Source organism: Palaemon carinicauda, chromosome 18 (assembly GCF_036898095.1).
Source record: "Palaemon carinicauda isolate YSFRI2023 chromosome 18, ASM3689809v2, whole genome shotgun sequence".
Classification (NCBI taxonomy): Eukaryota; Metazoa; Arthropoda; class Malacostraca; order Decapoda; family Palaemonidae; genus Palaemon; species Palaemon carinicauda.
The window spans coordinates 4,119,075-4,134,907 of record NC_090742.1 but is presented as its reverse complement, the minus strand read 5'-3'; the positions used below and the strand labels follow the sequence as shown (position 1 = coordinate 4,134,907).

Genomic DNA, 15,833 nt, shown 5'->3' with positions numbered 1-15,833 from the left:
GAAAAACTCCAGTTTAGCAACAGCGAGTAAAGTACGTCTTGTCGACACGTCGACAGAGAGAAAATTGAGTCTTTGTTTACATAAGAGCTGGGTATCTGGTCGACAGATGGCGCTGTTGGGCACACCCGCAACCTGTGTAGCGATCGCTGGCGAGTTTTTCCGTAGAGTTTGTCTGTCGAGCAACAGAGTTGCAGCTATATATTCACCGGCTAAGTTAAATATTTAAAAATCAACACTTCACATCAGAGTGCCAGCAGCTGTTCCTCACCGCTGTAAGGGTTAAGGAGCCGATATCCAAGTATACAGTCTCATTCTGGCTTTGAGAGTCAATCAAGCACACTTAAATCACTTCCAGAGAGCCTACATTTGAACCATCTAGAGTGCAGGCTCAACAAAGACAAGGGTATTGGTTCTACCCTAGCTTTCAAGAAGAATCTGTCAGAATTGCAAATGCTGAAGTTAGGAGTCTGAAAGCACTAGACAACCTTCACTGCCTACCCCCTTGGGCATATACACAAAAGTCCCTGGCTACCCTTATCCTGGCACATGGTAGCGGTTCAGAAGGTTGCATAGCGAGGCTCGTTCCTCCACAGGACAATTAACATATCATTTAAAATATTGGTCAAAACATAAGTTCAGGAATAAAAGGAAAGAATGTCTGGCCATTTTCCCTTCTCCTTTTGAGAGCAGTAGTTGTGTCAACTCAATATGTTGCTGGACTGGACAGTAGATGCAGGTAAACTAGGTAACTGAGTGTCTTCATTACAATATGGTTTATACTGTATCTCCTTCATCCTCCAGTATAAAGATGATTGGTGGAATGTATGAATACAGTACCCATTTCTCTTAATGCCATACATTCGGATTTCATATCCTTAGTGATACCAATTCTTCAATGACCACCTACCAGCAACACCTGCGACATCTTCACGCTCATATAGTAGTTAGGAGGTTAAGAGGAGTTAGGAGGTTAAGGAGTCATGACTTTCCCTTCTCTACAGGACTAAAGCACGCTGAAACTTACCGGATTAGTTAACCACCCGAACTGGTTAAAAAGGACTTCCTCCCTCCTAAGAATGAGATTCCTATTAAAGGTCAATGATTTGTATTTTGTATAGGAACAAATCACACATCTTATTAAGTAATTTATATTTTTCCTAAGTATACAAAGCTGAGGCCTTCAAGTTACAACCACCTGGCAACTCCTAGGTTAAAGGTCACAGTGAAGTTTGCTGCACCCAACAGGCAACTATTGTTTGCCTTGTTAAAAGTCTACCAGCCGTTTCCAGCTTCACTGAAGTTATATTTCTATTACAGGTCTCATGTTTAAGTAGTTAGAAAAATGTTATTTTGATAATAAAATAAATTTTTGAATATACTTACCCGGTGATTATATAGCTGCAACTCTGTTGCCCGACAGACAACTCTACGGTAAAAACTCGCCAGCGATCGCTACACAGGTTGCGGGTGTGCCCAACAGCGCCATCTGTCGTCCAGATACCCAGTACTCAATGTAAACAAAGACTCAATTTTCTCCTCGTCCCACTGCGTCTCTATTGGGGAGGAAGGGAGGGTCCTTTAATTTATAATCACCGGGTAAGTATATTCAAAAATTTATTTTATTATCAAAATAACATTTTTCAATATTTAACTTAGCCGGTGATTATATAGCTGATTCACACCCAGGGGGGTGGGTAGAGACCAGCAATATATGTTTACACTTTTATGAGCTAAGAGTTTTTATTTCATTTTAGAAGTTATCAAAATAACAAAAACAAAATAAATAGGTACCTGGTAAGGAAGTCGACTTGAACAATTACTCTGCCTTTTAAGTACGTCTTCCTTACGGAGCCTCGCGATCCTCTTAGGATGCTGATCGACCCCTAGGATCTGAAGTATCAAGGGTTGCAACCCATACAACAGGACCTCATCAAAACCCCTAATCTAGGCGCTCTCAAGAAATGACTTTGACCACCCGCCAAATCAACCAGGATGCGAAAGGCTTCTTAGCCTTCCGGACAACCCAAAAAACAACAATAAAAACATTTCAAGAGAAAGATTAAAAGGGTATGGAATTAGGGAATTGTAGTGGTTGAGCCCTCACCCACTACTGCACTCGCTGCTACGAATGGTCCCAGTGTGTAGCAGTTCTTGTAAAGAGACTGGACATCTTTCAAGTAAAATGACGCGAACACTGACTTGCTTCTCCAATAGGTTGCGTCCATTATACTTTGCAGAGATATATTTTGCTTAAAGGCCACGGAAGTTGTTACAGCTCTAACTTCGTGCGTCTTCACCTTAAGCAAAGTTCGGTCTTCCTCACTCAGATGTGAATGAGCTTCTCGTATTAACAGTCTGATAAAGTAGGATAAAGCATTCTTTGACAAAGGCAAGGATGGTTTCTTAACTGAACACCATAAAGCTTCAGATTGGCCTTGTAAAGGTTTAGTACGCTTTAAATAGAACTTAAGAGCTCTAACAGGGCATAAGACTCTTTCTAGTTCATTGCCTACGATCTCCGATAAGCTGGGGATATCGAAAGATTTAGGCCAAGGCCGAGAAGGCAGCTCATTTTTGGCTAGAAAAACCAAGTTGTAGCGAACAAGTGGCTTTTTCTGACGAAAATCCTATGTTCTTGCTGAAGGCATGAATCTCACTGACTCTTTTAGCCGAGGCTAAGCATACCAGGAAAAAGAGTCTTAAGAGTGAGATCTTTCAGGGAGGCTGATTGTAACGGCTCCAACCTGTCTGACATGAAGAATCTTAGTACCACGTCTAAATTCCATCCAGGGGTAGCCAAACGACGCTCCTTGGTGGTCTCAAAAGACTTAAGGAGGTCTTGCAGATCTTTATGTTTGGAAAGATCTAAGCCTCTATGCCGGAAGACCGATGCCAACATGCTTCTGTAGCCCTTGATAGTGGGAGCTGAAAGGGATCGTCCTTTTCTCAGGTATAAGAGAAAAACAGCTATTTGAGCTACAGAGGTACTGGTCGAGGATACAGAAACTGACTTGCACCAGTCTCGGAAGACTTCCCACTTCGATTGGTAGACTCTAATGGAAGAAGCTCTCCTTGCTCTAGCAATCGCACTGGCTGCTTCCTTCGAAAAGCCTCTAGCTCTCGAGAGTCTTTCGATAGTCTGAAGGCAGTCAGACGAAGAGCGTGGAGGCTTTGGAGTACCTTCTTTACGTGTGGCTGACGTAGAAGGTCTACCCTTAGAGGAAGACTACTGGGAACGTCTACTAACCATCGAAGTATCTCGGTGAACCATTCTCTCGCGGGCCAGAGGGAAGCAACTAACGTCAACCTTGTCCCTTCGTGAGAGGCGAACTTCTGCAGTACCTTGTTGACAATCTTGAACGGTGGGAATGCGTAGAAATCCAGATGTGACCAATCTAGGAGGAAAGCATCTATATGTATTGCTGCTGGGTCCGGGACTGGAGAGCAATAGATTGGAAGCCTCTTGGTCAGCGAGGTTGCAAAGAGATCTATGGATGGTTTTACCCCAAGTGGCCCAAAGTCTCTTGCACACATCCTTGTGGAGGGTCCATTCGGTTGGAATTACTTGCCCTTTCCGACTGAGACAATCTGCTATGACGTTCAAGTCGCCTTGGATGAACCTCGTTACTAGGGAGATGTCTTGACCTTTTGACCAGATGAGCATGTCCCTTGCGATCTCGTACAACGTCAGTGAGTGGGTACCTCCTTGTTTGGAGATGTACGCCAAGGCCGTGGTGATGTCCGAGTTAACTTCCACCACTTTGCCTCGAAGGAGAGACTTGAAGCTTTTCAAGGCCAGATGTACTGCCAACAGCTCCTTGCAGTTGATATGCATGCTCCTCTGATTCGAGTTCCACAGTCCTGAGCATTCCCGACCGTCTAGTGTCGCGCCCCAGCCCACGTCCGATGCGTCCGAGAAGAGAACGTGGTTGGGAGTCTGAACAGCCAGGGGAAGACCCTCTCTTAGGTTGATACTGTCCTTCCACCAAGTCAGACAAGACTTTATCTTTTCGGAAACCGGGATCGAGACCGCTTCTAGCGTCTTGTCCTTTTTCCAGTGAAAAGCTAGATGGTATTGAAGAGGACGGAGGTGTAGTCTTCCTAGTGACACAAATTGTTCCACGGATGACAGCGTCCCTACCAGACTCATCCACAGCCTGACTGAGCAGCGTTCCTTCTTCAGCATCTTCTGGATGGATAGCAGGGCTTGATCTATTCTGGGGGCTGATCGTCTTGTTGTTCAGCAACGTCCTCATCAGAGGGTTCCTCATCCGAAAACTGATGAGGAAACGGCAACGGAGTGGGCAACGTCTGGCTCGCTGAGTCCGGTCGCACTGGTGGATGCGTGACGGAGCCGGACGCAACATCAAGGAACTGCTGCACAGTCTGTGAACTGTCAACAACCATGGGTGCGCGAGGAAGCACAGCGTCAACCCGAGACTGTCTAGACCGTCTGGGTTGTGCAGTCAACACCCTACCGGGTTGCTGAGGTTGACGCACTGCGTCAAAACAAGTCACCTCTGCTGGTTGTTGAACGTCCTGAACGTCAACAACCACCTCCGAGCGTCGCTTAACGTCAACGTGCGGCTGGCAACCCACACTGGGTCGCATCGGTGGAGGAACCACCTCAACAGGCAGACGCGAGTAGGTTACCTCAGCGTCAACAGGGCGCACAACCGACCGGTTGGAAGGTTGTTGGCCAGAAGGTTCGGTAGCAACCTTCTCCGCATTAAAGTCCTCTATCAAGGACGCAAGCTTGGACTGCATGTCTTGCAGCAAAGCCCATTTAGGGTCTACGGGAGCAGGTGTGGCAACAGACGGGGTTAGCGACTGAGGCGGTACCGCTTACCATCCCTGAAAGCCTTGTTATGCATGACATAATTGTACAGCAAAACTTCAAAGGCTCGAAAACAGCTGTGAAGTTGACCTGTAAACAACTTGGAGCGTCTCCTGGCCAGGCGCCAGGGAGAGTCTACGAGAATTGAGAAGTCTATCTGGGCAGAGGCATGAACTCCCAAGCCGAGAACTTCTCTCGTGTCATATCAGACTCTCGTTCTATAAACCAGTTTAAAAGAAGGGAAAGCAAAGGCTGTATCCCCCAAACTCCTCCTGGTGAAAAACCAGTCGCCTAGCCAACGTAAAGCTCTCTAGGAGAGCGAGAGAGCACTAGCTTAAAAACAACGGCTTCGAAGTAGCTAGGCCTAGTGTAAGCTCTGACGTTTAGGCGAACGAGGAGCAGCAGTTACAAAAAGATCCGGACAAAGATCCTTAAAAAAAATCATCATGATTTAATTAAAGTCCATAGGAGGCTAAGCAGCTTTAGGCTCCTCTCCATCTGACAGAGTCCTCAAGGGAATATCAGTAGGAGGGGGAACAGCAACTTCCTCATCTACAGGAACCTTGTCCGATAAAAGCTGAGTCTCAAGCAAGGGAGAGACCTACCGTGGTGGCAATGCTTTACAAGCAGAGTCCACACTCACTGGTGCATTAGTAGCGGACCAGAACGCAACGTCATGTAACTGCTTGACAGTCTGTGAACTGTCAACAACTGAACTGTCAACCACAACAGGTGCGTGAGGACGCACAGCGTCCACTCGAGACTGCTTTGACTGCCTAGACTGAGCAGTCAAAACAACTCTAGAATGCGGAGGTTGACGCACAGCGTCAAAACAAGTCAACTCCGATTGTTAGTGAACGTCTTGAACGTCAACAGGAGCATCAGCAAGTGGCCTAACGTCCAAATGCGGCTGAAAAACCACACGAGACCGCATCGAGTGTGGTTCTAAACAACCTGACTGACGTGACTAAGCTACGCCAACGTCAACAGTAAGCACAAAGGAACGTTAGGTTGGCTGAAAGCCAGGATATCGATGAGATAAACGGCTAGACTCAACGGACTAATCGGCAGAATAGTCTTCCATAAGGGAAGCAAGCATATACTGCATGTCTTGCCATACAACCCATTAAGGATCAACGGAAATGGTTGTGGTAAGAGACGAGGGTAACGTCTGTGACCGCAACACTTTGCCAACAAAAAAAGACTCTCGGAGTCTGTGTTACGCTTTTGTTAGGCGGCGAGCAGTTATCCGATGACTGCATAGGGTCAGAGCTGTCCTAATGGTTGTAACCAGGACGCTGGACCTGTCCTGAAAGGACTGACTTTCGCTTAAGGGCTTCGAAACCTTGTGACAGGTTTCTTATGCGAAAAGCCTTCGGATGACGAGGAGAAACAACGTCTCTCTCGTCTTATGGTAGGGGAGATCTTGGTAAGATACACCCGATACCATAGAGGGAAAACGTCTGTTCGTTGATCAAGGCCTCTCGAACCCATAAGTCGTTTGACATTACTTCTCCCCTGGGCTTGGGAGCATGCAAGAGGTCCCGGACTAGGTGAACGACAGGCACGAACAGACGAACCCTCGGACGCAACACTGTAACACTTTACGCATATCACTTTATCACTTCGATTTTCTGTTTTGCACTTATTTCACTGAAATCGAAACTTTTACTGATTTCTACCTGAAACACGCAATTCTACCCTTCATTAAAAGGTAGAAATTGCGAAATCAGTCGTATAATGCAAGCTCATTAATACCAGCAAAAAACAGAAAACATATTTTAAGATAAAAAAAAATCAGTGGCTGGGAAAGAGACTAAACACTAGTTCATATAACTACGTTTTCAATCTCTCACCGCACATAGCCTGGGGACGAGAATAAAAAACTAAAAACGTTTTATCCTTCCTCCTCGTACAGCGACTAGGGACGAGAGTAACTCGAGAACAACGTTACCCGCTTGAACGGAACGTTTTCTCTCCTCTCTCTCCCTCCGTCTCTATCTCTCTCTCTCTTTCTCTCTTGATTTCGCACCTAAGAGAAGAGCCCAATTATATTTCGTCAAAAAAACATGTTATTTGACTAAAGGAAAAAACTGAAAGGTTTTTCAAATAAAAAGTTCCTTTAAAATAGAATTTAAAACATTTAAGCTAAGAAAGAATGAACAAAACGTCAGAATCGATTTACTCTTACTGCAAAGTGAAACCGTGATACACTCTCTCTCTATCGTAACGATAGAGCGCATGTTGAACGTCCTGAACGTCAACAACTGCGTAGCATAAATAAACAAAACGTTAGTTCATCTTTGAAAACAGTACGAAGACTATCAAAGAAATTCTTTCATAAAATATTACATTTAAAAAGTTTTAAATCCTTTAAAAGCTAATTACGATATAAAGGGCTCAACGTTGATTAACTTCGGTTTCCAAGTTAGGACCGCCTACTCTCAGGAAAGGTCTATATAAACAAAACATTAAAATTTATTTTTATATGTTTATAATAAATGGAAAGTTAATCGAAGAGGCCTAATAAAGGCGGAGAGATATAAAATATATAGAGGAAAATCTATAACGTGATAAGATAATTACTAAAAGCCTAAACACACTTCCGTCTAAGGGAAGGGTCGGCCATTTGAAAGTGAAAGAAAGTCCATACTCTCTATGTCACCATAATTAAATCTATCCAAAACGAGTTCAAGAGTTAAGATGAAGATAAAACACCTGCATAGCGAAAGCTCAAAACTAGAATAAAGTACTTCACCAATTAGTTGTGAAAAAACTCCAGTTTAGCAACAGCGAGTAAGTACGTCTTGTCGATAGCTCGACAGAGAGAAAATTGAGTCTTTGTTTACATTGAGTACTGGGTATCTGGACGACAGATGGCGCTGTTGGGCACACCCGCAACCTGTGTAGCGATCGCTGGCGAGTTTTTACCGTAGAGTTGTCTGTCGGGCAACAGAGTTGCAGCTATATAATCACCGGCTAAGTTAAATATTGAAAAATACAAATTACTTATAATCACATTTATTGCAGCAATAAACCACTCTAACAAACACACAGCACAATATCTAACAGCCTTTGAGGTTCAACATCAGCTAAAAGTAATGCAAAGACAACTAACAAAGAAGGTTTAAAAACTTGAGGAATATCTAACTTATATAAATACTGAAAATCATTTAAATTTTCCAAATTCAAATTATGTCACACAGGGAAAATTATGTACTGTACCAGGTAATCTAATCATATTTCTAAAATCATACTAATAATTTTCCATAAATAATGAACAACAGTACACATACTGTACCTTTGACATAGATGAAGAAAGCATCTCATTATTTTTACCACCAGTAAGATGTGACCACAAGACAGCACCTGTTGATGCATCTAAACTTGTTACTCGTCCATCCAGTGTACTGACCACAACAGCCGATCTGAAAATGGTGATTGATATTAGAGTACGCCATGATGTTTTGAGATTGAACATACGATAATAAAAACGTTATACGTACAGGTTTGTGCGTTTAACAAGCTCAAGTAGAGAACTATCTAAACCCAGCCACTGAGGGGGGCAAGCCAGCCTCAACTTGGTGCCGGTCCCAAGCCCGGGTAAATGGGGAGGGTTGGCGACAGGAAAGGCATCCGGCCATTAAAAATTAGCCAAAACAACTATCGTCAGTGAGTATAAGTCGAGAGCTATATAAAGTGTATTAATAACCTATATAAACTTTTATATATGTTTTTATATGTCCTCAGTTAAAACATGATAAAAGGTTAGTGAGTTTAACGGGCTTAAGTAGAGAGCTATCTAAAGTGTATTAATAATCTATATACTGTACAGTAAACTTCTATAGATATTTTTACATATCCTCAGTTAAAACATGATACATACTGCAAACACTACGTCTTCCATCCACATCCTGGGTTTTTGCTTAGACAAAATCCATTAATAAAGATCATAAATGTGATTACTTGCACATCAAATTTATTACCTACTTTATAATAAGATATTAAAAGTAACTCTTATTTTTCCCAGCTGTACAAACTTGAGTCCTTTAAAATAGGGGAATATTGTACAGTAGTCTTCAGATGCGCTGGAACACCTGTCGATATTAGTAACGTGGTAGTTAACAACAGGTGTTGAGCACGGGTGAGCACGCCCACCCACTCTCATGTCAAAAATGATTCACTTTTGACTGAGAAGAGTGGTTGAGGACAGAATAAGAGCATGGCCTTGAATGGGGCTCAGAACACAGGACTATGGACAAAGAAAAGTGTACATCCCAGAATGGGGTCATGCATCCCAAGCCAGCCTAGCTACCGGGGTAGTCAACCAGACCCTTGGCACCGAGGGTCGAGGGGAGGGTGCGTAGTCCACCAGGTACAACTGAAAGCCATCCACCTACCCCAAAAAAGGTAGTGTCATCCAGAACCCTATTCTTGTGACTACGACAGCCCTTCCTTTTTCTTCTTGGATGAAGGGTCAGATTTAGAAGGAAAGAAGGAAAGAAAAGGAGTAAACTCGTTCTAACTCTTACCAATTTTCCTCTCAGGATAAGCAAGCAGAGAAGTCGTCCAAGCGACCATCAATGAAGATTTTCCCCACAGGTTGTTCCAACAGGAATCAATCAAAACACTGGACGTTACTGACACAAAGAGGCGGTAAGCAATTTCACTTGCCCCCAAAACACAGACGCGGGGTGGGGTCACTCATACAGGGAGTGTGGGAGCCCTGGGGTCACAGGCATGGTGACAGGAGTGACATAAACAGGGATGAAAGCCACTGAAGCTACAATCACATGGGACGAGCACCTGAGTGACGACTATAGGTTTTATAAGCCCCTGTGCCTAACTATACCCTCTCGGCTTCCGCACTTAAACTTCCACAGGGGCGGAAGCCTTCTAAGCTGGTCACTGATACTGCTTTTACTTAAATTATCAGTATCACTGGTGTCACTGGGGATACCTGGGGAAGTAATCTTAGCTATCAGCTCCCAAAAATGGCGAAGAGGACCTACCTACAAGACCTCAAGCTAGAAGTAATTTACATAAATCCCTTTACCTGATAAATGGTTCCTTTACCAGAATATAAAGAAATCTGTTAAATATTGAATACTGTATCAAGACTTTCTGAAAAACAAATAAACATCAACAGGAAATCCTCACTTCATAGGAGTAGAAAATACCCCATAGTGGGCCGATTTCCTTTCTGATAGAAAGTGCCTACCTGCTGACTGTACTCTTGTAACAGTTCTATGCTGCACACACATATGTACTTTCATTATTGAACTTTGGTGCTGACACCTTGACCATACTTTCAAAACTTTCAGTAAGAAATATGTTGACCTGTGCTATGCTAAAGCGGGCATGGAGTTGCCCACAAGCCAGGTGGGGCAATGATTTTCAAGATTAAGGTGTAGTGAGTTCTGGTCCTCTAATATACAATATACTTTAACTTCATGACAATACACAAACCACTTACTTTTCCAACTGCTTATTTTATGTTTTATACATTTCTGACAATCATTTCTGGTGCAAACCCCTGACATTAGTATTCCCCAACACCAAATAAAAAATAAAAATCCCGGGAATCCCATTGGTAAATGGGGGTTTAGGAGAAAACCAAAAGAAATGGTACATTAAACTTATCAGAAATGTAAGATATGTATAAATCCTACCGAAATCAGTTGGAAACATAATTCATCATTGTCATAAGTAACAATCCTAAAAATAGAACTCATTTTATATGAAGTTGCCGTTGCAAGTATGTTCGAGTTGTAAGGAAATTATGACGATATGTTACTAAACTACAGTAACCCCACCTGGCCTGACCTAAATCGCTTTGTCCTTGCTTACTCCCTGGCCCCTCTGCAACATCCATACCCTTCCCTAAGCTAACATTAAAAGAAAAAAAAAACTCGTCAGTACTTCTATGCGAAAACTGCAGCAGCTTGATTGGTAAGAGAGATTGTATGAAAAAAAATATCTAGTTGTATTCACAAGAAATGATACTGTGTATATATACCATAAAGATATTTACAGGGATGCATTCTAATATAATCTAGTCTAGTTCCCCCAAAACTGACCTATAGAGAGTTGTGGTGGCCGACTGGGGTTTGAGTCCCGCTCAAACTCGTTACTTTCTTTAGTCGCTCCGACCTCACCATCCTTGTGAGTTAAGGATAGGGGGTTTGGGAGACCCTTTAAGTCCATCTGCTGATTCATCAGCAGCCATTGCCCGGCCCTCCCCTGGTCCTAGCTTGGGTGGAGAGGGGGTTTGGGCGCGGATCATATGTATATATGGTCAGTCTCTAGGGCATTGTCCTACTTGATAGGGTAATGTCACTGTCCCTTGCCTCTGCCATTCATGAATGGCCTTTAAACCTCTATAGGTTAGATGTCATAGAAAATACGAGGATGCATTCTCACTAAACCTGACCAACTAAGTTGAGTCCTTACCTAACCAATATAACCTCACCCAGGTGGTGCAAGTTCAGGAACAATGCCCCCTTTGATAAGGATGTAATCACTAAGTTGGGTTAGGTTAAACCTTACTTGAAGGTGTACACCTAATGATGTAGGTATGAGTTGTCACATTGGTTCATGACTGTTCTCTATTGCCGTATGTACAGACCCTATGAACAACGAAGAAGAAAATCATATCACTTTTGTGTGTACATGGAAACAACATGATTTAATCTACTACCTTCGTGTAAATACCACGAATCACTTCCAGTCTTCTGCCATGAAAGCATCTGAACACATTCTGCCCAATCTGTCATCTGCATGTTTGCAAAAATGTTATGTCATTCAGAAGTTGGCTAACATTATCTCAGATTTTGACTAACATTATGAAGATGATGAATAGTATTATCAAGACGTTGAAGAGCATATCATGTATTAGAAGGTGATTGATTTAAAGTTTTCAGGCATCCTGACATCTAATATTAGAAGGTGAAAATGGCAAAGATGACTGTCATATTTCCTGATTAAGTAAATCAAGTTATTGGGTCCTTTGACTGGCCACATACTGTACTCCAGTACTACATTGAATTTCTCTGTGGCTACAGGTAATTTTTCCTTTGCCTACATATACGCCAAATAGTCTGGCCTATTCTTTACATATTCGCCTCGGTATCATTATAGAAATTCACGGAAAAAGCTTTACTAATAAAGGAATGAGGTTTTATTTCTAAAAAACTGCTTACTTCGACAATGACCATCACTTCCGTCGCAAGTAAATACTGTAGTTAATAAGACATACACTAATATATCCTACGGTAATGGAGGCCAACTAGTGGGAGCCGAGGTTTTAGGTGGGGACAATTTACTGGCGAATTGATAAAGGCAAAACTAACCTTTTCTTCCCTATACATTATCAGGGACGCATAATAGATCCACAAAAAATTACACAAAATATTGGCATCCTATTCTCCTGAAATATTTATTTCACTCTTTAGTTCACATTTTACCAACCACACGTTCATTTGCACATACCTTGTGACCTGGGTAGGGGGGTCCGGGGGCTATACCCACTGGCTAGAACTGTGACCTGGGAAGGGAACCTCAGGGGGCTTGCCCCAAACTAGGTTTGTGATCTAGGTAAGTCTGTGACCTGGGAACTACTACGTTAGGTGAGGTTGGGTTAAGTTAGGTTCTGTGGTTTTTTTTACAAATATCAAAAGTGTTTAATAATCCCGTTTTTTCCTGTTTTCGCCAACCCAAAGTTCCAGGTTCCCACCTATGTCCGTCGGGAAGAACAGGTTATTTTCAGTGGATATACAGTAAAGGTGAAATTTGCTGAAAGCACAATATTTACTGTGGGATACTATTTTATCTATTAAAAAGGTGGTTCCGTGTTGTTCTATAATTATACCTTCTCCTCTTTTCTCATACAACTGATAACACTAAGATAAAAAAAAAAATTCTCCACTCAAATATAACAATGTAATTTTTCAGGGCTTACTTTCAACTTGGTAAGGGTAGAAGAGAATACAGTATTACAGTTTGTCTTACAATCCTGTTGTCTATGGCAACTTCTATTGAGGATGTGTTAGAATCTCAAGGAAAGAAAGGGGATACGCGTTAACTGATTTTACTTTACCGTAGCACAATATTCGTAAACCAATTTTTACTAACAACTGAATAAAACCATACTAAAACAATAGTTTGAATCTCCATAACCTAATTCGGCAGTTAAGAATAACTTAGATATCCATTTTTGCAAAAATAAACTTTTTAATGCTTTTGTTTTGAGTGCCATAACAGAAGACCCTGAGAATAGTTCATAAATTTACTGACAAGTTTTTCTCCCGTCCAAACAATGATTTCCAATATTCTGTATCTTTAGATTTTAAACCCATTTGTAACCTTAAAATCTTAACTATTTTTTCTGTCATGTGACATTCCTTTAGCCAATCTCCTACCGCCACAGTTTCTATACAAGCTCCATCCTTTTAATACAAGCACCTCCCCCAACTTCATCACACACTTGAAAGTGTTACTGGTGTGTCTACAGATATCTTGAACTGTTTTGATGTCATTAATAATTATTATTATTATTACTAGCCAAGCTACAACCCTAGTTGGAAAAGCAAGATGCTATAAGCCCAAGGGCTCCAACAGGGAAAAATAGCCCAGTGAGGAGAGGAAATAAGGAAATAAATAAATAATGAGAATAAATTAACAATATATCATTCTAAAAACAGTAAGTGTCAAAACAGATATGTCCTATATAAACTACTAACAACGTCAAAAACAGATATGTCATATATAAACTGTAAAAAGAAATACGTGATTTGCAAGTTTTAAAAATTGGTTAAACTAGGAGATACATCTGTAAATAAGGTTGCCGGTTCGGGAACAAAATCAGGGTAGGGATTTTAGGGTATGCTAAGGATACTACGGTCTACGGCGGGGTCGCACTGGGCATGGGCCATGCCCCCACGGTAGGTATGAAGATAAGGATAAGGCTCCTAGGTCGGGTTGAGCGTGGAACCTTAGGTTAGGTGGAGGTCTTGTGTTTGTATCCATTTTAAAATGTGGCTTTTCAGTCATAAGTTCTGGAACTTCAAAACTGCTATAATTATACAAATACACGTTTCCCCCAATTATTTGCATCAGAACAAATTGAAGTATCAATAAATACGCCAAGAACACTTCTTATTTTCATTAGGAATACTGACCTACGGTAAATATTTACTTATTAACCTACGGTACTTCCACCTAACCTGACCTAGTGTCCATATAATTACTTTAGTTAAAGTTTGTTAGACTCCCACCACAGCTTTTGTTGTAAATTATATTTTTCTAGGTTAAAACAACTGAAAAGAAAACTAAGCACTTTCAAGAAAAGTTGCATAGAATAACTTGAACCGTAAAAATTTGTTAATACAAATAAAATCAATAGGTGAAATTATAATTGGGTATATATAAAAATATCATACATAATATCCTAGACTACAATAAATTAAAGGTTTTATTACAGTTACGGACAGAAAAAGCATGTTTACTAAAAATCAGGGGGTTCCTAAAGAAAACCGTCTAATTTCTTTTAAAGACACATTTTCGCAGCAAATAAAAACTTGATCCAAGAAATAATAACGAATGGAGTTAGCGTGCGCAGTTAAGCCTGTACCGCTTGCCAGTAGAAAAGAGGTTGAGGCTTTTTTTTTCCGCGAGCGAAGCGAGTGCATGACGGAGCTAAAACAATTATATTTCTAACATATCCCCGTTCTTAGACGGTCAAACGGGTTTACAATTTATTTGCTGTTGAAATGAAGGTCAAATTTTGTGAAAGCACATTATTTACTACAGGAATGATGATCTTTTCTGTTAAAAATGTTGTTCCGTCCGTAACTATAATAGTATATCATAGCCTAGGCTACAGTAAACTAAACACCCCATTTTCATACCTGGGGCGATCACTGTCGCTCTCCTCTTGCGTGCAATGGGGTAGCTCGCCATAATCAGACCCAGGGGAGGATCTGGTTGAATAGGATTCATCATAGTCCTCTGGACCGGTGTACAATGGCTCTAAATCATCATCATCATCTTCGACATACAATTCATCACCAATCTGGGAATAGTCGGCTGTCAGTTCGTCATATGAGTCACTCCCACTTTGGCTCACTTCGCTGTCACTTGCGTGATTCGACACTTGGGCGACTTGACTCAATATATCCAAGTGATCTGATTCCGTTTCTATATCAGACACATTCTCGTCATCCTCTGTTTCATCAATTTCATCAGCTATGTCGAGTATAACCTTGTGGTCTCGTCTGGGGTCTCTGCTGTCATCATCACTACGGTGGGCCGTCACATCGCTTAATAACACCACAAACAGCAGGAATAGTAAAGCACAAACCAACTTTATCACGTAAAGTCGCCGTTGATCCATTGTTTCGACGAATTCATCACAAGGAGATTAATATATCGCATTGAATATGAATTTTTTCGACGAACAGGTCTTGACAACTACTAGACGACCTTGCGTCATAACTCTCACCACATTGAAACTCGTGTCGCTTACGCTCATTGGTCGAGAGGATTGATGACGTCACTGTTTAGTCCAATCAGATCCCAGAGGATTGATGACGTCATTGTTCAGTCGAATCAGATTCCATAGAAAGAGATCGAGAGAGATTCCGATTTTATACAAGAGTGGTCTCTCACGAGGTTTGTTTACAGCTGACGTGTATGTTATTGAAAAGACGTTGGTGGTAAATATATTATATCACATAATCGGGATTATTATTGCTTAAAGCTATTAAAATTCAATTCAAAATTCTATATATTTCTACCAGATCTATTCCGAACGATAAAATTCTCGGAAAACAATCAAAATCGCTTCTTTAGAGATGTTTAAACTAGACACGTCTTCTAAGGTTCCTAGGTTCGAAGTAAATATATCATGTCATAATGATCGAATTACCAACTATTAAAGCTATTATAATTTAATATAAAATTTATCTATCGTTAAAAAATCTATTCTGAACAATAA

The 15,833-nt window shown here is 41.4% G+C and overlaps 1 protein-coding gene across 1 annotated transcript in view; it reads right to left on the bottom strand.

Annotated features, from left to right (window-relative positions):
- The window catches only part of LOC137657593 (eukaryotic translation initiation factor 2-alpha kinase-like), a 113,786-nt gene extending 98,430 nt beyond the window's left edge, over positions 1–15,356 (bottom strand). Inside the window, exons 1-2 of the mRNA XM_068391944.1 lie at positions 14,746–15,356; positions 8,139–8,265 (exon numbers count right to left, since the gene is read on the bottom strand). Of these exons, the coding sequence (XP_068248045.1) occupies positions 8,139–8,265; positions 14,746–15,230 (612 nt within the window). The 5' untranslated portion in view covers positions 15,231–15,356. The remainder of the gene's footprint in view (positions 1–8,138; positions 8,266–14,745) is intronic.
- Positions 15,357–15,833: the final 477 nt, after the last annotated feature.